The sequence below is a fragment of the Poecilia latipinna genome, unplaced genomic scaffold (genome assembly GCF_001443285.1).
Source record: "Poecilia latipinna isolate Pla-1442-1.1 unplaced genomic scaffold, P_latipinna-1.0 Scaffold1616, whole genome shotgun sequence".
NCBI lineage: Eukaryota > Metazoa > Chordata > Actinopteri > Cyprinodontiformes > Poeciliidae > Poecilia > Poecilia latipinna.
In genome coordinates, this window is record NW_015114232.1 from 19,971 (window position 1) to 41,260 (window position 21,290).

At 37.3% G+C, this 21,290-nt stretch overlaps 1 protein-coding gene across 3 annotated transcripts in view; it reads right to left on the reverse strand.

The window, feature by feature from the left end:
- Positions 1 to 21,290, reverse strand: part of LOC106964037 (non-muscle caldesmon-like) — a 34,942-nt gene that overhangs the window by 8,229 nt on the left and 5,423 nt on the right. Inside the window, exons 2-16 of one of the 3 annotated variants that reach the window (XM_015059265.1) lie at positions 14,493 to 14,630; positions 13,782 to 13,889; positions 11,670 to 11,910; positions 10,885 to 11,021; positions 9,520 to 9,781; positions 8,846 to 8,873; positions 5,246 to 5,364; positions 5,083 to 5,106; positions 4,284 to 4,325; positions 4,003 to 4,034; positions 3,740 to 3,824; positions 3,014 to 3,154; positions 2,761 to 2,859; positions 1,569 to 1,652; positions 103 to 202 (exon numbers count right to left, since the gene is read on the reverse strand). In XM_015059265.1, the coding sequence (XP_014914751.1) occupies positions 103 to 202; positions 1,569 to 1,652; positions 2,761 to 2,859; positions 3,014 to 3,154; positions 3,740 to 3,824; positions 4,003 to 4,034; positions 4,284 to 4,325; positions 5,083 to 5,106; positions 5,246 to 5,364; positions 8,846 to 8,873; positions 9,520 to 9,781; positions 10,885 to 11,021; positions 11,670 to 11,910; positions 13,782 to 13,889; positions 14,493 to 14,630 (1,640 nt within the window). Of the gene's footprint in view, positions 1 to 102; positions 203 to 1,568; positions 1,653 to 2,760; positions 2,860 to 3,013; positions 3,155 to 3,739; positions 3,825 to 4,002; positions 4,035 to 4,283; positions 4,326 to 5,082; positions 5,107 to 5,245; positions 5,417 to 8,845; positions 8,874 to 9,519; positions 9,782 to 10,884; positions 11,022 to 11,669; positions 11,911 to 13,781; positions 13,890 to 14,492; positions 14,631 to 21,290 lie in introns of all 3 variants that reach the window. The other 2 variants (XM_015059264.1, XM_015059266.1) reach the window with 2 other exon arrangements.

Below are 21,290 nucleotides of genomic sequence, written 5' to 3' on the forward strand. Positions count from 1 at the left end.
CAAGAAGCAACACAAAAGGATAAAAACAGATAAAATCGTGAACATTAAATTAGATTAAATCAATTTATAAATTTGTATTAAGTATTTAAGGAAACTTCTCACCTGCCTGGCAGCTGACATCTTCACTGCAGTCATTATCAGAAACCTTAGCATACTTGCCGTGACCCGTCACCACATATTTATACCTCTTGGTAGAGTTTTCCTGAAATTAATGAGAAAACAGAATTAATAAGGTGCATTTCATAGACGCCTGCACTGTTCAGAGATTTATCTAAAACTTTTCTTATAGCACTACTACTTTAGACATATTTTGTGTACTAAACTTTACTAAGGGAAAAACAATTAAATTAAAGCCAAATTAAATGGCTTAGATGGGATATTTTTGAAAGCAAAGTTAAAGAGTTAAAGATAAAAAATAATTTATAAATGCACTAGCCATTAGCAAAGCTGAACAATACGGCTGAAAAGCAATATAAATGTTTTGTATCAGTTGATATTGATAATTATTGATTAGTTTTTTTTGTTTTAAATGCCTAACTGGTGGTGTGGCCTTTCCTGTTTCATCCAGTTTTCACTCCACGGAGTTGTTTTTTATTTTTAAAACAGTTAAGAGGCAAAACCAGAAACTGCTGCTGCGCAAGTTACTCAACAGGTTGTTGCTTGGTAACCAAAGAATGAAACAGTTGCTAGGTAACCAAAAGTTGACTGAGTAAGGCTGTGTTTACACTGCAGCCTGAAGTGACCCAATTCCGATTTTTTTGACGTAATGCGACTTGCATCTGATCTTTTCATGACAGTCTGAACAGCACAGGTCGGATTCTTCTCGAATGCAACCCAATCGGATACCCGGTGGGGTATCCGATTCAAATGTGACCGACCTGAACATCACTGATACTCAATAAATGTCACTATTCTGCGTCCTGGAAAGCGGGAAGAAAAACAACGGACTATAATGAGGATTAAGTTGTTAATATGCTGCTCAGGTCTGACAACAACTTCAAATGTGTAAGCTATGTTCCACCATTAGCATCCCTGCTAACTTCTGCAAACACTGAGCACTTCTTCTTTTTATGGCGGTTGGCAAAACACTGAGAACGATGACGTTATTGCGCCCTCTACTGCGCATGCGAGACACTTTGAGGTTGTTTGCCTGCTCACACTGGATAACAAATACAGTGTGAACGACCACAATAAAAAACATCCGATTTGACAAAAAATCGGAACTGGATCACTTCAGGCTGCAGTGTGAACGCAGCCTTTGCTGATTCCACAGATCTAGACTAATGGTTGAGAAGCTAAAGCGTTTCTTCTGCCTATATCTCCCAGAATGCTGTGCGGTTCTGGATCAGAGTTCAGTTAATATTCTACATATTAAATATTGAATTATCTATTGATATTGATCGCGTGTCTATTGTTATTGATGTACAGTCCAACCCCAGACATTATAAAATAACAGATGTTTTCCAGATATTGGACAGATTGTTCTAGGTGAAAGTTTCTGGCTGCCGGTTTAACAATGAACAGGTAAATGAATGTGATGAAGAGAAATTCAGCGTGTTGCTGACTACCTTTCCGTCTCTTGTTGAAGATAATGTGTCACCGAGGCTTTCCCATAAATTCTTCTTGTTTAAAACCCCACCAGGTCTTATTTCCTAAAACCAGGCAGAATTACAAACAAAGGTTAGCCATCTTTGTCTGAATTAACTCCTAAACTTCTGACAATCTGTGCCTGATTGACGCCAGATGTGGAGACATGAGGCAGCGAATAAGACAGCAGTGAGAGCAGCTTTCAGATAAATCAGCGTGACAAGAGGATTTGAAGATGAAGCTGTTTTCATCTTTAAACGCTCCTGGCAGGAGAAGCTCAACGCTTCCAGTCGAGCTACTTTGAGCATGATGAACAATACCTCAAGCCTTTAGAAGTAAATACAGATGTTGGACATCTGAAGAAGAGTGTTGTCAGTTGTTTGACTGTTGGCAAAAGGCATGTTGTAATAAATTCCTCAACCTGAAACTACAGACTGGGAAAACTGGAGATCCAGCTCAGAAATGCCCATAAATATGCCGAGGAGCAGCTTGTAGAAGGCTGCAGACAGGTGCAGTTTATATCCGGGGATTACCAGCAACTGTCCGCTTTCAGGGAATTTAAATGTTTAATTCTTCTGACGTTCAGACTGTGATGAACTTTTTATTTTATTTCTCTTGTTCATATTTCTTCTAAACCTGAAAAACACAAAATCTTACAAAATATTTTGGTTTAATTTCTAATGTAAATATCTTAATTTATATTTAGCTTTTAAGCAAGATTTAGGAACTTGTTTTAAGTCAATAATTTAAAAAAGTTTTAGTCCCACTGGCAGATTATTTCACTTTTAACAAAATATTTTTTCATGTTATCAGTGAAAACAATTCTGCCAGTATAAGTAACACTTTTACCTCAATATTAAGGAATTATTGACTTAAAACAAACTCCTATATCACTTTGAAAAGTTACTTTTAAATCAGTTTGGTTTTATTTCAAGTGAAAAAAGATATTTGCATTAGAAACTAAACAAAAATACTTGGCAATGTTTTTTGTTTTTGCAGTGTGACTTCTTCATTAAGTCCCAAATTTCCTTCAGAGCTAACACAAGAGAGCTGATGCATTTTTTTTCTCTGAAATTTGAATCCTAAATTGTTGACCATTTAGGCCCAAACTAAAAAAAGTTGGAGGTAAGAAGCAGATATTATGGTTGAAATAAAAAAGAAGCTCTAGCTTACTGCTGGTTTTGACGGTGAGCCGCTCCTGCTTCCGTCTTCGCCTCCTCTCACCCACTGGTTGATCAGATCGGCCACACCAACTTTTAAACCGTCTGCGTCCTGGAACAGAAGTGAAAAACTACTTTTCTAAAAATCCTACAACAAAATGATGCCTCGGAAATCTCCAGAAACTTTTTCCTCCCAGTAGGAAAAAGTTTCCTACTCTGTGCTCTGAGAAGCACAGAGTTCAACGGTGGATAATTTTGGTCCTGACCTTGGATGCAGCGGCTGAGGCGACGTTTTGGTTCCAGGCGTCTCCGGCTTCGAACAGATTCTTCTTCGATGCGACCGGTTCAGCGGGGCCCGTAAGCTCAGTCAGCGCCTGGCAGCTCGACCTTCCTTCCTTTGAAGAAATCTTCAGAAAAGCAAGCAGATTATGGAGCTAAATCATGGCCATAAGTTTGTTCAAAAGAAAAAAAAAAATTAACTGAAAAAAAAAAAAAAAAAAAAACTTGAATCTGGAAAGCAGGTTTGAACATTTTTTCAGTTTCAATTTTTTTCAGTTACAAACATATTTTCATTTTTAATGTTTTTTTTTTTTTAACAAACTTCATGGCAACAATTTAGCTCCATAAAAATATTCAAAAAGTTGAGATATTCATACAGTTTAGACCAGGGTGTCCAAATTGTGCCACTGGGGACATTTGTGGCCCCAGCTGCAGATCAAGAATAATACAAATTTGTTTATTAATTTTTAAATTTTAAATCAATGTAAAAAAAAAAAAAAAAAAGGAAACGTTTTGAAAGAAAATGACCCAAATCCTGCTTTTGAGAATAAATTTGTTCAACTGAGACTAGGAGAATTTGAAAACTAGATGCTTTTCTTATAATATAGAAATATCTGTTAATATATGACCATGTGAATTCTTTATTGCTTCAAATCAGGAAGTTTAAATTAAACAATATCTCTAAATCATTAAAAAAGCAGACACGGTTTTACCTCAAGAGCATGTGTGTATTCCTCCAATCGCTTATCAATCTTAGAAACAGAAAGAGGTGGTGATGTCTTCTTTATGTTGCTGGTGCTTCAAAATAAAGAATAAAAAAGACTAATAAGCATTGATGAACAGTGGAAAGCTCTGAAACATACGTTACTTAAAGAAATTAATCAAAAGGATTCAGTTCACTGTTATGAATCCAGGTTATTCTGCCAACACTTTAAATATATAATAGCATCAATAGTATTTTCTAAGTTGGACTTACCTTCTTCTGAGAGACTCAGTCCTCTCTGTTATCTGAGGAAAAACAAAGAAGACATGACAATCACTGGTTTAAATGCTTAAAAATTTGATTTTACCACATTTTGACACCCATAAAGTATCTTTCTATGTGTACATATAAAATATGACTCTAAATTTCTAAAAACCTGAAGATGCATATCTGGACAGCTTCTTTGATTTAGCGTCTTTTTCAAGCAGTTGCTCAAAGACTAAAGATTTATTTCTTCTGTCATTCGGATCGACGTGAAAAAGGCGTGAACTCACCGAACATTTTCCATCCGGTGAGACTCGACTGTTCACCTCGTCCTGTTGAGAGACACAAAGAGCTGAGATGCAACAGAATGAGTCAGACTTTTAAATGTCATTTCATGTTTAAAGGTCGTTTGTAACCTTTTTTCTTTCCCTATTTCTTAAAAACGGGAGCAGATTCTCATCTTCTGCTGTGGATCCAACTTGTGTTCAATTCACACCATTTTCAGTTCAGTTAGATTGTTTATTTTTACAGAACATCGAGGACACAGTGAAGATACATCGTTTTACAAACACTGATTGGAAGTTTATTTTTCATAAAAATTATCAGCATCCATGTATCTGTTTTTCCCTCTGGAATAAACTCTCATGTAATCTTCTAATTTAATAATTTTTATTTTAAACAATAAATAAATAAACAAAAATTATAGTAAAAAACTCGATGAGAAACTTAATCTACCTAGCAACAAATTTTCTTAAGAAAGAGAAAAATTTCCTTCAGATGTGGAAAAAACCCCGCAATTTAGGATATTTTTGTAATACTGCTCTTCACCACAAGAGGCACTACACCAACACAATTACCTTCACTAACAGTGGGGCTGCAAACAAATTCAGAAAAATTAACAAAAAGAAAAACTAACACTGATGTGATTTTGGTTCTCATTTGTTCACTTCCTTTATGGCAAATAAAAAATAAAAAACTGAGCATACTTATTGCCAAAAACTTTAAAATAATAATAAAAAAATGAAACTTTTGGTCAGAGAAATGAAATTGGGTTGCTTGAAAAGCTTTTTAAAATTTATTTTTACTTACTGGGTAGAACTGAATGAGGAGTTTCTGCAAGCAGAAGAAGAAAAGATGTTTAAGCATTTTGAACATCACTTTGTCTCATCAAAGCCGTTTCTGTTGAGGAGATGCAGCTAAAAATAAGCAGAACAGATGTGTTGAGCAGAATACCTGTGTTATTACTGGTTACCTTGAATGTTGGACTCATGGGGCCGTAGCAGTTTAACGACTCCTCGCCTTCGCTGTTGGTATGGTGAGACGCATCTGGCCCGCCGCTCAGCGCGTTCGGCCCGCCGCCGCTCAGCGCGTTCGGCCCGCCGCCGCTCAGCACATCCCGTCGTCTCTCACTCTCCTCTGATCGCTGAAACAGAAAGCTGCTCTTGAGGAGTTTTTCATGCCGAGAGGATTTCACCTGTGATTATTTGAAACCAGATTAAACCATCTGAACGTTTCTGCATGGCTTTTGTTTACTGCGTTGTTGGGCAGAAGACTAATGACTAACAGGAAACAAGCTGCTGGTAAAAACTGGAATTTGGTCTGGGAACTGACATCATCGCTGCTTTCGTCAGGTAACATTTCATTTCAGCTCTGTGCGAGCCAAAGCAACATTCTTCTGATTTTATTGCTTTCAACCTTGAAGTCAGACTGTAGCTTATTAGGAAAGGTCCACATGTGTTTGAGTCCTTTATGAAACTAAAGACAGAGAAGAAGGGACTCTGGAAATGTTTCATCCAACTAACAGAGTCAAACCCACATTTCTTATCTGCACTGCAAAAAGACAAACTATATCCAAGTAGTTTTGGTCTAGTTTCTTGTGTAAATATCTTGAAATAATACAAAAATAACTTAAAAGTGACTTTTCAGTAAGAAACAGGAGCTTGTTTTAAGTCAATAATTCCTTAAAATTGATGAAACAGTTCTAGTTCCAATGGTAACATTAACAGTGGAACATGTTACATGAGAAAATAGGAAATAGCAGGATTAATTCAGCAGCAGTTTTTGCGAACCTCTTCTTTTATTTCGTGATATTCCTCGTCTTCCTCCTCCGCTGGCCTGTGTGTCTGCTGCTTCCTGATCTGGATTTCTCTCCAGTTTTCACCTGTGGAGCTTCGCTCTTCTTCCTCCTCCTGAGCTTCTTCATCAGCTGAAGTCTGTTGCTGCATCTGCAGGATTGTTTTCACCTCTTGTTCATCATCCTCCTCTTCCTGCTGCGTCTTCTGCTCCTCATCCACTTCCAGCCGGTGAGCTCCTCCACTGTGGTCGACGTTTCTGGGATAGAAGCAAAAATATTTTAATAAAATATCACAAGTGCTTCAGAAAGGATTTGTTGGCTTCTCAATTCTACCTCACTTCAATGGAGTTGTGGTACTTTGTTCTGTAATTTAAGGCTGAAACTAACGATTATTTTAGCAATTGATTATCCTGATTAATTAGATTAAAAAATTTGGCATATTCTGCATATTTTTATGTATTAGAATCACATGAAAATAAGCAAATAAACAAATAATTCAATTCCTTTTTGAAGTATGAAAAAAAGGAACATTTTACTGCCTGAAATGCAACAACCCAGCATTCCTTTAGTGGACGCTTAATCATTTGTAGCAAAGGATATTTTTAACGTCAACATATGAAAAGCTCAACTCAACAGTACAGTGAAGGGTTGATCTGTTGATTGTATGTTTTGGATTAACTGAGTAATAATTGGATATCAAAAGGTGCTTCATAGGATTCACAGGAGTTTTGGGTGGAGCAGATTTACAGATGAAGGTTTTTATTTTATTTTAAATGCAAAATGTGTGTAAATGTGTATATTTGGCCAGTTTTGGCTAAATATCTGCTCTCTGTTGTTCTTTATGCAAACAACCTTTTTTGGGTCTGTATTATCCAGTTAATAATTAATCAATTACTAAATCAGTTGACGATAATTTCAATAATCAATTAATCACAATTAATCTGATTAATTGTTTCAGCAGAAGTTTAATTCATGTTAATTTTAGAAATCATCACATGTGTTTTTATCTTTCTACATCGTTTTAACTCATTTTAGCAGCAGAGTCCATCAGAGAGTCGCTTACGTCAACGAGCTGCTGTTAAGGATTATGATAAAAATAAAGTGAAGCTTTATAAACATAAAGTGACTCTTGGACATGGAGTGGGAAAAGTTGTTTTATCTGGTAATAAAGTCAGAATATATTATCTAATAATCACATTTTCCTAAAATCAGAAGCTATGATGCAGCATTTATGCTAAATAAATGTAATAATTATTGAACAGTGAATAAGAAACATTCTAACAGCTGATGTTTGTTTACATATGTTGTAGCATTGTGACGGTTTGGGAACCCCTGCACCAGGGGGCGCTGTGGGCTTCACCTGGTCCTTATCGTCCCTGCTGCCAGGTACGACGTCCGGTCTGCAGGATGTCCTGCGGCGTGATGCTGCCTGGCGTCCTGCGACAGGAAGACAGAGGAGCTGTACGACGTCCTGACGGGAGTTTGGGAGCTGGATGTCTGCAAAACGCCACAGGAGAAACGAAGGAACATCTTCTTCTGTAGTTAGCGGCTAAACAAACATTACATTTAACCTGACAGAAACAGAAAGCCTGGCAGAGAGGAACTTTATTAGTTGTGTATCAGTGGTGTCAGTAGTCCTATTATGGAGAAACTGAAGCCTGAATGATTTTTTTGTACAAAACTTTTTTCCCCAACATGAGTTTAAATAAATAATCATTCAAACTATCATTTTTAACTCAAATGTGATCATAAATCTGTCAGATTCCCTTTGCTTCATAGTATAATAGTAGATGATTGGTGTAAAATATGGCTAAAATTAGATTGAAGATGATAAAAGCATGAAAGTTTGCTAATTATTTCAGCAACGTTTGGTTTAAAACCGTTTAGAGATTAACAGTTCACATTCATATTTTGTAGTAGAAGAGATTTTTATTACCCTGAACTTTATTTTTAAAGTGGAAAAGCAACTTCTCCGTTTGTATTCGCCCGCTGTGTTTGCTCACATCCTCCTCGGGTCAAAGTCCCCCTTGTCCTTAAAACCTAGTGACGCCCCTGTTCTGCTCAGCAGCATTTATTCTCTGAAATACTTTTTACTTGTTTCTATAAGTGGATTACTCCGTGAAACAAACTCTACAGAGAACAAACCTTCTCTGAAAGTCGTGTTGAATCTTCCTGAGAGCTCCTTCCTCCATCTTCTCCTCTTCCCTCCTCCTCATCCTCATGCTTGTACCCCCCAGACTCTGATGCTGCAGATGGTTTGTGCTCCTTCGCCCTGCAGTTTTCCTGCTCCTCCGTCTCATGACGGTTCTCCAACCGGTGACTCCAGTCACTGAAACCTTCGTCTTCTTCCAGAGCAAAGCGGGAAGGTTTCAGCTCCTCTTCGGACCTGAAAACAGACCAGAAATGTTTAGGACATGGAGGTTCTGTTTCACCTCCAGGAAAGACCAGGAAACTACAGAAAGCTGCATGCACTACTACCTGCAAGCCTCTGCGGTTTTATAATATACGCTTTTGATTTCCTTCGTTTTGTTTTTGCATTTTTTTCTCACATCTCTTTCAAACTGTGCTGTGTCAAACGATCCAAACCCTTTAAGCAATCTGTTCTCCTCCTCACCTGTGGGGGCGCTGCACCAAGAATCACTGGACAGAACGACATGAAATCCTCTGAGGAAGACGCTGAAAGCAACTTCCGACTTTACAGAATGTAAACAAAATGGAGTATTGTCAGATTTTTATGTTTTTAGGGTTTTTCTTTTGTCTTTGGTGAAAAGCCATTNTCCCGTCGTCTCTCACTCTCCTCTGATCGCTGAAACAGAAAGCTGCTCTTGAGGAGTTTTTCATGCCGAGAGGATTTCACCTGTGATTATTTGAAACCAGATTAAACCATCTGAACGTTTCTGCATGGCTTTTGTTTACTGCGTTGTTGGGCAGAAGACTAATGACTAACAGGAAACAAGCTGCTGGTAAAAACTGGAATTTGGTCTGGGAACTGACATCATCGCTGCTTTCGTCAGGTAACATTTCATTTCAGCTCTGTGCGAGCCAAAGCAACATTCTTCTGATTTTATTGCTTTCAACCTTGAAGTCAGACTGTAGCTTATTAGGAAAGGTCCACATGTGTTTGAGTCCTTTATGAAACTAAAGACAGAGAAGAAGGGACTCTGGAAATGTTTCATCCAACTAACAGAGTCAAACCCACATTTCTTATCTGCACTGCAAAAAGACAAACTATATCCAAGTAGTTTTGGTCTAGTTTCTTGTGTAAATATCTTGAAATAATACAAAAATAACTTAAAAGTGACTTTTCAGTAAGAAACAGGAGCTTGTTTTAAGTCAATAATTCCTTAAAATTGATGAAACAGTTCTAGTTCCAATGGTAACATTAACAGTGGAACATGTTACATGAGAAAATAGGAAATAGCAGGATTAATTCAGCAGCAGTTTTTGCGAACCTCTTCTTTTATTTCGTGATATTCCTCGTCTTCCTCCTCCGCTGGCCTGTGTGTCTGCTGCTTCCTGATCTGGATTTCTCTCCAGTTTTCACCTGTGGAGCTTCGCTCTTCTTCCTCCTCCTGAGCTTCTTCATCAGCTGAAGTCTGTTGCTGCATCTGCAGGATTGTTTTCACCTCTTGTTCATCATCCTCCTCTTCCTGCTGCGTCTTCTGCTCCTCATCCACTTCCAGCCGGTGAGCTCCTCCACTGTGGTCGACGTTTCTGGGATAGAAGCAAAAATATTTTAATAAAATATCACAAGTGCTTCAGAAAGGATTTGTTGGCTTCTCAATTCTACCTCACTTCAATGGAGTTGTGGTACTTTGTTCTGTAATTTAAGGCTGAAACTAACGATTATTTTAGCAATTGATTATCCTGATTAATTAGATTAAAAAATTTGGCATATTCTGCATATTTTTATGTATTAGAATCACATGAAAATAAGCAAATAAACAAATAATTCAATTCCTTTTTGAAGTATGAAAAAAAGGAACATTTTACTGCCTGAAATGCAACAACCCAGCATTCCTTTAGTGGACGCTTAATCATTTGTAGCAAAGGATATTTTTAACGTCAACATATGAAAAGCTCAACTCAACAGTACAGTGAAGGGTTGATCTGTTGATTGTATGTTTTGGATTAACTGAGTAATAATTGGATATCAAAAGGTGCTTCATAGGATTCACAGGAGTTTTGGGTGGAGCAGATTTACAGATGAAGGTTTTTATTTTATTTTAAATGCAAAATGTGTGTAAATGTGTATATTTGGCCAGTTTTGGCTAAATATCTGCTCTCTGTTGTTCTTTATGCAAACAACCTTTTTTGGGTCTGTATTATCCAGTTAATAATTAATCAATTACTAAATCAGTTGACGATAATTTCAATAATCAATTAATCACAATTAATCTGATTAATTGTTTCAGCAGAAGTTTAATTCATGTTAATTTTAGAAATCATCACATGTGTTTTTATCTTTCTACATCGTTTTAACTCATTTTAGCAGCAGAGTCCATCAGAGAGTCGCTTACGTCAACGAGCTGCTGTTAAGGATTATGATAAAAATAAAGTGAAGCTTTATAAACATAAAGTGACTCTTGGACATGGAGTGGGAAAAGTTGTTTTATCTGGTAATAAAGTCAGAATATATTATCTAATAATCACATTTTCCTAAAATCAGAAGCTATGATGCAGCATTTATGCTAAATAAATGTAATAATTATTGAACAGTGAATAAGAAACATTCTAACAGCTGATGTTTGTTTACATATGTTGTAGCATTGTGACGGTTTGGGAACCCCTGCACCAGGGGGCGCTGTGGGCTTCACCTGGTCCTTATCGTCCCTGCTGCCAGGTACGACGTCCGGTCTGCAGGATGTCCTGCGGCGTGATGCTGCCTGGCGTCCTGCGACAGGAAGACAGAGGAGCTGTACGACGTCCTGACGGGAGTTTGGGAGCTGGATGTCTGCAAAACGCCACAGGAGAAACGAAGGAACATCTTCTTCTGTAGTTAGCGGCTAAACAAACATTACATTTAACCTGACAGAAACAGAAAGCCTGGCAGAGAGGAACTTTATTAGTTGTGTATCAGTGGTGTCAGTAGTCCTATTATGGAGAAACTGAAGCCTGAATGATTTTTTTGTACAAAACTTTTTTCCCCAACATGAGTTTAAATAAATAATCATTCAAACTATCATTTTTAACTCAAATGTGATCATAAATCTGTCAGATTCCCTTTGCTTCATAGTATAATAGTAGATGATTGGTGTAAAATATGGCTAAAATTAGATTGAAGATGATAAAAGCATGAAAGTTTGCTAATTATTTCAGCAACGTTTGGTTTAAAACCGTTTAGAGATTAACAGTTCACATTCATATTTTGTAGTAGAAGAGATTTTTATTACCCTGAACTTTATTTTTAAAGTGGAAAAGCAACTTCTCCGTTTGTATTCGCCCGCTGTGTTTGCTCACATCCTCCTCGGGTCAAAGTCCCCCTTGTCCTTAAAACCTAGTGACGCCCCTGTTCTGCTCAGCAGCATTTATTCTCTGAAATACTTTTTACTTGTTTCTATAAGTGGATTACTCCGTGAAACAAACTCTACAGAGAACAAACCTTCTCTGAAAGTCGTGTTGAATCTTCCTGAGAGCTCCTTCCTCCATCTTCTCCTCTTCCCTCCTCCTCATCCTCATGCTTGTACCCCCCAGACTCTGATGCTGCAGATGGTTTGTGCTCCTTCGCCCTGCAGTTTTCCTGCTCCTCCGTCTCATGACGGTTCTCCAACCGGTGACTCCAGTCACTGAAACCTTCGTCTTCTTCCAGAGCAAAGCGGGAAGGTTTCAGCTCCTCTTCGGACCTGAAAACAGACCAGAAATGTTTAGGACATGGAGGTTCTGTTTCACCTCCAGGAAAGACCAGGAAACTACAGAAAGCTGCATGCACTACTACCTGCAAGCCTCTGCGGTTTTATAATATACGCTTTTGATTTCCTTCGTTTTGTTTTTGCATTTTTTTCTCACATCTCTTTCAAACTGTGCTGTGTCAAACGATCCAAACCCTTTAAGCAATCTGTTCTCCTCCTCACCTGTGGGGGCGCTGCACCAAGAATCACTGGACAGAACGACATGAAATCCTCTGAGGAAGACGCTGAAAGCAACTTCCGACTTTACAGAATGTAAACAAAATGGAGTATTGTCAGATTTTTATGTTTTTAGGGTTTTTCTTTTGTCTTTGGTGAAAAGCCATTTCTCCTTCTAGCGCTAGGCTAGCACATTTGTTTTGGTTTTATTTACCCAGAATGCCCTGCGCTGTAGTCCCCTTCCTGCTTTTGGAGCAGTGGCTGCTGCGCTTGGTGTTCACATATAAATTGAAACCGCACCAGAGTTCACTTCAACCGAACTGTCCATTAGCATTCACACCTCCCCCAAATGAACTGGACTTCTATTAAAACGGACCAAGCAGAACTGGTGTAAAAGCACCATAAACTGCCATTAGCTATGTTTACATCCAATTGTCATGCAAATTGTGAGCAAACCTTTTTTTCTACTAGTTTTTTCTACTATCTAATGATTTGGAGAGAATCAACTAAGCTAGGGAAAGTTCAGTTCAGTCCAATGTTGATGCTACACATGGACGTAATGAAAAGGAAGTAGAAGTTTCCAACCAGCATGAACCAAACATTTCAGAACAACAGAGAAGTTTTCAGTAATGTGAAGTTGTAGATGGTCTGTCATGCTAACTAGCAAAGCGAAGCTACATGCTGTCCTTATTCTTATTCAGCAAATGTCTTTAGCGAATTTGTTCTTTTTCAGAAAAGCAAAAAAAAAAAAAAAAAACACCAAGAAAATGTAACTATTTTGAGAAAATTTTTTTTACTTTATTTTTTATTCAAATTTTTCCATTTCCTTCAACCTTTTCTAATGCGATTCGTCACAAAAAATATTAAGGAAACTCGGATACACACCGTTTTGTTTTAGTAACTGAATTTTGATCCTGTCTGGATTGGTTGTCTTGTTTGGTGATTTTCGATGGAAAAACTCTTTCCGGAGAGCAGGGTGACGTGGATGTTAAAGCTGGACAAATAATGAAAGTGATTTACAGTGTGAGTGTTTACTTGCTCCTGCTGCTGCTTAGTTTCCTAATCAAGCATCCAAGGCTTCCTAATGTCACACAAAGAAGATGCAGATGGTAGACGGGGCTTGTGCCATCAAGCTCCATGTCAACAGGGACGGTAACCATGGAAATATCAAACAGAGAGGCAAAACGGTCTCCAGTTTCAGCTCAGCTCACGTTATCAGACGGATCCTTGGAGATAGTGACAGTAATATGTGTTTGGTGATTTGTTCAAATCAAGTAGATGGGATCTATAGAGGCATGTTTTGTTCATCTGAAAGTGGACCAGATGTCTTTTTAAAGTAAAAAGTGCAACAATTTGCACATGTAAACAAACCAATTCATACCCATAAACTACAGCCATTGTTTACCAGTTCATTTTTGATTTTTTTTGTACATATTTTTTTTAATATCTGGATAAATAGTCATGAAAAATGTAAACATTTTAGGTGTATTATTTCCAGAAAATGTTCAATTCCACCCAGTCCTTTGATTCTGATCTTTCTGCTTCTGCTAACTCTTGACAAATAAGATTAAATTACTCAACGCTGCCTCCTGCTGGTAGGTTGTACTTATTGGAGTATATGTTATAACAAATGGATCAAAGAAAATTACTTTACAGGATCAGCAGTCACAGTAGGAGCAAAACATCTTCTAGGCGGAGCGATTTGATGCATGGTTGGTACGAAATGTCCAGCGGCAGACGGCTCAAAACCTGCAAAGCTACAAAAGAACAACAAGGCAGAGGAATGAAACGAGCAGCACAGAAAACAAATAAGAAATGATACACATGCAAACAAACTGAAAGTTTTCTCAAAACTCAAAGTGAAAACACTTAAAACATTGATAAGTCTAAAGGTTGAAGTTACAACTAGTAGAATAAATACCAACAATTAATTTCGGAATCAAATTAATCATTTTGTGCTCATGTTTTCTCAAGATAATGTGCTTTTCTCGTTATAACGAGTTATCATGGATGGAGAGAGGTTGAACACACACCAATCTACTCAAGTGGAAATCGGGACATTAACTTGTTATCTCAAGAAAACCATCAAGAAATTAACTATTTATTTTGGGAAAACCACTGGTAAAAAGTCTCCTCAGCTTCTGGATCAAAGTGTTTAATATGTTCTGTAAAATAAAAATATGTTTTTCATCTCGTTTCTGAAATGCTGTTTTTATCTGTCACAACTGGAGGACTGAAGCCCTGAATCCTCTGCGCTGGTCTCGCTCTGCGCTGCTGGAATCGCTCTGCGCTGCTGGTCTCGCTCTGCGCTGCTGGACTCGCTCTGCGCTGCTGGACTTGCTCTGCGCTGCTGAACTCACTCTGTGCTGTGCGTGCCGTCCTGCTGCCGGGCCTCTGGGAAGGACAGGGTCCCTTCTTCTTTCTGCTTCTCCCTGGCTCTCCTCCGCCGCTCCCGCTCCACCTCCTCTGCATCCTCCTGGCTCCGCTGCACCGTCACCCTGCAGCCAGCACGGACACAACACGCCGTCAGCATGCCTCCGGTTTTATGGTGCATTCTGTGTTGTTTTATTTTTATGAAAACTTTCAAAGTTTCAGGTCAAAATCTTTCAAACTGAGTAGGATATATTTACAGTAAAGTTGCTAATTTAACTTTTAAATGAGTTTCTTGTGCTAAAATGAGTTAATGTTCCGAAGTAACATTGAATTAAACCCTAATCTCTCAACCTTTACAAGCAGTATTAACAATGCTCAATTCGATTAATATTCAGATGGTAACTAAATAGTAATTTGAAGCTAAATATTTTGCCTCAAATGACATTTTTAGGTTGCTCATTAAACATTTAGCTTGAAAGTAAATATTTAGTTATCAAACTAAATATTAATCTTCAAGCTAAATATTTAGCTTGCTAATTAATTTAGCTTAAAATGCAACATTTATAAATGAATGAACAACCTGGTGGGCTTTTCTGTTATGGCAGGCTAAATAACTAAATATGGCGCCAGATATCTGTTAGCTGTATTTTATCATTAGAAGTTATGAAATTCAAACAGAGAGAAGCTCAGGGTGAAGATATGACCATTGGCATGCAGCAGAGAAATAATGAGCACCAGTGGCCTGTTAACTGGTTGGCTAACGGTTTGAGTCGGTATCTGTGTTTCACGGCTTGTTAACTTTTAGCTGTTTTCCACTGTGACTCCTGATGAGGTGATGCTCTCTCTAGCCAAACTGCAGGAGAGGGAACTCGGTGTAACTCCTCAGATGTTAGCCGTGAAGAAGACGGCTAAAGGACAGCCAGGTAACAGGTTCACTGGTTGTTCTCCAACCAAAGCATTTAGCACACTTAACGGGAACATAATACGGTGAAATAACATTTTCCAGGGATATGATGTAAATATTATCAGAGGAACGTCTTAAAAAGTAGCAGCACTGAGATTCGTTGTTTGTTTCTGACCTGCTGAGATGTAAAGCAGCTTTTTGGCAAAACATGGCATGTTCACATTATAATTTTCTCCCTTTTTCAGCAAATACATTTTTAAAACTCCTCTAAAAATTTCTTCTACAAAACTCAGATTCACTGTAGAAACATTTATGCCTTAATGTTTTCAGTAGATAAACTAAAGGCTTTAAAGAAGCTTCTTCTTCACGTGATTAAAGCAGGTAGCAAAAAATTGCCTTCTCAGACATCAAACTGAAAATGAGATACATGCATAACAATATCCTTGTAATTTATATTTTTTCATTCGATAGGATAAAACAATGAATCTGTGGAAAAGTTTATGTAGCATGAAAGAAAACACTTTGTTTTTCGAAGAAGCCTCCAGTGGGACTAATTAAAAACGACAATAACCGCTTTCATTGTGCAAGAACATCTGGATAAACTTGATTCAGCTGCTGAAAAGTTTGACTTGATGTGAACCTCATGAGAAAAACCCCACAGGAAACAGACGAGGAGTGGCAGCTGAGGTAATGCTGCAGAGGGAGGATGGATGAGCAGGAACTGTCAAAATGTTAGGGTTGTTGGGAAAAGACGTACATTATTTTAGCAAATAAAAATCACATTCTGATACGTCACAACTGCAAAACTCCCTGTATGGCAGGTTATGGGATTTTATTTCATGTATATGGACACAAAATGTGCATTTTTAATGATAGAGTAAATTACACAAAGTAGGTAGTAGTATTTATTAACTAGAAATATTCTGAAGGAAATAAAAAACTGATTTACTTCACTGCGATACTGTTTTGTCTTGGATTATCACCAAAAATCCTAATCAGATACATCCGAGTTTGAATAAATGTTTTAAAGCTCCATTTATATGTCCAAATCGTGGCACATCCCTCCCATTTGAAACGGTGCAGGAGGAAATGAGCCAAATCAGTCGGTATGAAAGTGTTTATTTTTATGTTGCTTGGAGAAAGAATTGCAGAAGATCTCAGTATTCAGCAAGAACATACCAATACCACTGGTAATGAATGAATCAAACAAGGTCGCAATTTCATTTTATCATTTTATGAGGTTTGGGTTCGGTGCAGAACAGATTAAAAGTGTCAACATCCGTATACGTGAGTAAGGAAATCCAACATGAACACAGTAAATCTGCTGAGATTATTTCTATGTGGGATTTAAATCAAACATCTTGGGCTTCAGTGGAACCATGATCGGAAAGTTCTGGTTCTGTTGGATGTGAATGGATCCAGTGGGGATCAGGTTGGATAATCTGGCTCTCAGCACAGCTGACTGAAGCATCACAAAGAGATAAAAGCACAAATTGATTGGATTCACATTTTAACCCAGGCACCACAATTTATAGTAGATTATAAGTCATAAACAATCTGCAGCTTTTTGCCTGATTCCTTCAGGGATAATAAAACTTTTATAATCCTGCACAACTCAGAGAACAAGGAAAACACTTTTTCTAGTAATGCATCTCCATTTTATTACAGATAGAGTGACTTAGATTTAGTAGATATTCCAGAAAATCTGCATATTGGTGTCCTTTTAAAAGGTTGGTTGACAAACTAAGTTTTAACGATGGACTGTAAATAGTTGAAGTTTACTTTATTCAAAGAAAATCCCCAGCAGTCAGAGAAGTATCTATCCACACATGCATTTTTATGTCTTTCTGTTAAGTGATGCAGTAAACATACGATTTAAAGCACTCCACACCGCAGCAATGCAATAACAGCTTTTAACAAAAGGCACGGGAAGCTGCTCGTTTTCATTCAGCAGAAATAAAAAGTCTAGAGCAAATTGTAGGCTTATGGAAAGACAAAAGTGCCACAATTTTTGAAGAATAAAAAACTTTAAACATAACATGCACCAACTCTTTCAAACAACTTTTCTCTCATTAATATCATTCATTCAAAACTCTCTGCTTTATTCATTTTTGATAATTATATTAAGAGAAATGCCTTTCAGTTTCTGACCTTATTCAAACATTTGATGATGGTTTCTTCCAACTGGATGAAAAATAAAAAATCCTTAATTTTAGGGCAAAGTTAGCAGTCATTAGCATGACTTTAGAGCTTCTCAGTATCAGGAGTTTGGATTTTCTGTATCCATTTTTAAATATGTTACTCATACAGGCAACAGAATAGTAGATCTAATCTGCTGCCCTGTAATCTAAAATTAAAGTCCATTTCGCTACTTCTGTCTCAAAATCAGTTTGCACAATTACAACAAAATTATGCACTTCTTTAATAAACTTTCCAATTAAAATTTTCTGAACGCATCTGAATCCATGCTTCATTTTTTATACAATATCGTCACCTTTCTAAAATAATGACCTACGTAATTTTTTGCAGAAAGATGATCTAAGTTTAAAAAATATATTTAAACAAAAATACATTAATTAAACAACCTACAGTTTTAAATTTGGGTTAAAAAATGTAAATGTAATTTTTTTATTCCAAAAATCACTTTACAATATGGCCAACCTTATGGATGGCTAATAAATAGTTAAGTTTATAATCTGTAAACACTTTATAAATCATTAATAACTGTCTATTATGCAGTTATTAATGATAAGGAGACTAAATGCTAACAAATCACATTTACAAATGCTTATTGTGCTTACAATGTAGTCTGAAATGTTTAGCATAACAACTCCAGATAAAATCTGTTTCTCTTCTTATCCTTAATTAACACATAATAAACTGTTATAATGATTTATAAAGTGTTTATAGATTAATTAATAACATATGAACTACTTATTAGCCATCTATTATGAGAGCTTTATTGTAAACTGTACCAGTTAAAGTTGTACCTTTTCCTTTGGGAGATAAAACTGAAAGTCATTCATGAGTCTCGGTGCAGTCTACACACTAGGGGGCGCTACTACAAGAAGAAATTCATCTCATGAAAGGAATTTTAAAGCAATGGAAATTTAGATCATGTTTTATGTAAAGGTTTTAATATAACTGAATTAAATTAGGATGATAAAACAAAATGAAAGTGCGGGGAAGAATCAGAATCTTGTGCAACAGAAGCTCGTTTCACAGTGAAGAAGAAATAAAGCAACTGTTTCCTTTAAGCAACATTTTCAACTAATTTTTTGCATTTTTTGTGGCAGAGTTTTATTGTTGACCACACTCTGTTTTTCAAACTAAGCTGCATGCCAAATGTGACACCAACACACCAGTTTGCACCTTGTAAATTACCTGCTAATTGCGAATGTATCATGAACCATCTGCACTATAAAACCGGCAGGATATGCTCGGCGTATTGTCTGGATCAGCTAATTCAGTCACTCTGAAAAAATGCAGGGCTGCAGGCCATGTGTTGAAGCCGCCGCAGCACAGCGCAGCCTGGCCTGCGACGCGTCCCCGAGGAACGCTGCGACTATTACAGAGCTGGGCAGAGTACCCAGAAACCGCACTTTAGGAAGAGTAGAACTACTCCAATGGGCTTTTACTCAAGTAAAAAGTTTCCATCCAAGAAATTACCCAAGTAAGAGTAAAAAAGTATTTACTAAACAGTCAAGTACTGAGTAAGTGATCAAATTATCAATCATTTAATATTTAAAAATTATATCATCAGATGGACCAAAGTAAAAAAATCAAGTGGAAAATCACAAAAAGTGAGGTTTTTTTTTCCCCAATAAAAAACTTATAAACTTAATCAGAAACTGCAGGTGTGAGTCTGTGTCTGGTGAATCTTTGATTAAAAAACATTTGTTTTTCATCCAGTTGGTAGAAAATCCAGACATTTTCTCAAGTAAGAGTTGAAATATTTCATAATAAAATTACTTAAGTAAAATTAAAAAGTAGGCGACCAAAAAATGAGTAAAATAGTATCTGGTAAAAAGTCTACTCAAGAACTGAGTAACTGATCAAATTATCAATCATTTAATACTTAAAAATGACATCATCAGATGGACCAAAATAAAAAAATCAAGTGGAAAATCACAAAAGGTAACAAAAAATAGCAAAATCAGTTTCTTTCAATAAAAAAGTTATAAACAGAAACTGCAGGTGTGTGTCTGTGTCTGGTGAAATTTTAGCTCAAACATACTCAAGTAAAAGTAAAAAGTACATTGTTTTTTCCAAAAAGTTACTACAGTAAATGTAGTTGAGTAAATGCAACTGGTTATTACTCCACTCCGGACTTTTAACATGATGATGTGGAGCTTTTATGTGCACCAAGCAAATTATAGAGGAGATCTGTCTGACAAACATCAGATTTTCCACCACTTCAACAATGAGGCAATGGAGGCCTCGGGGACGGCCGTCTCTTTGTGTGTGAACGCAGCCAGATGATGTCATGGCTATTAAGGAGTTGCAGTTATGAAGGAAGCCATTGAAGTTAGAGATCGGTGTCATTTTCAGTGAAGTCACTCAGAAATGTTCCACCATAAAGAGGAAATCTCTGACAATGAGGACGGGCTGAGAAAGAGCCACAGAAAGAGAGGAACAATCAAAACAAAACCAAATTATGAGATCGAGGTTTTCACTGGAAACACACATGGACTGCAATAAACAGCTGGTCTGGTTTGATGTAATCTGAGTTTGATGAGGCCAAAATGAAGTCTGAAAAGTGTTTCCATTTTATTTAACGTCTTCCTGAAAGAGTTTTGTAGAAAAAGAAAGAGCTAAATGATTTTAACACATTTTATAATTAAAAAATTGTTTAAAAGATACTTCTTCACACAGTTTTAACAAAGCAAAGGCAAATATGAATGGTTTTATTACATAAAACCAGCATCTGTTCTAAGGATAATAAAGTATTGAAAGCAATCAAATTTGTGTTTTCTGTTGATTTAATCGTGGTGTATTTCAATGAATTATTAATATTTGTATCAGTTTTAATAACTATATTCTCACAACTTATGAAAACCCAGTGAGCTGGGTCATTGTAATATGTTTTAATATTATAATATTTTAACTATTAAAATATTATTTTTAAAACAAATTTATGATTAAAAAGACATATTTTTATCATACATAATTCAGCTGTTATCCAGAAGCCACTAAAGAAAACAAAAAAATATTAGCAGAAAGTTTAGTGGAAGGACAAAGAAGAAAAAAGGAGCTTTGGGAGGATCCAAAGGTGTGGACAGCAGCTTGAGTCAAAAGACGCCACACAGAGGCATTCAGGGTTTGTCAAAACGTCAGAGCGGTTTTGAACTGGGCTACGGGGAAAAAGAACTGGATTGTTCCCAAAAGTACCAACAACACCAATTAACATGGTGTTACTGGGCTTGATTGACCAGAAAACTGGCCTGACATGAATCTAAAGGCTGATACGACTTTAGGTTCCTGAACAAAACACCTCAGCGGGAAACAGCAAGCTCAAATCGCTTCAGTAGCAGCTATGGTGACACTTCTGATGACATAATGCCTCTGCTACAGACACACATACAGCTACCAATGGTTTGGTGACGGCTCGGACGCTCTCTGGCCACCTAGTGGCAGCTAGGGTGTGCTGCCACTCAAATACTGACATCTGCTGCAAAAGCCGTGGCGTCCGTCGCTAAAGCCGTGGCGTCCGTCGCTAAAGCCTTGGCTTCCGTCCCCAAAGCTGTCTGTCGCAAAAGCCGTGGCGTCCGTCGCTAAAGCCGTGGCGTCCGTCCCCAAAGCTGTCCGTCGCTAAAGGTGTCCGTCGCTAAAGGTGTCCGTCGCTAAAGGTGTCCGTCGCTAAAGGTGTCCGTCGCTAAAG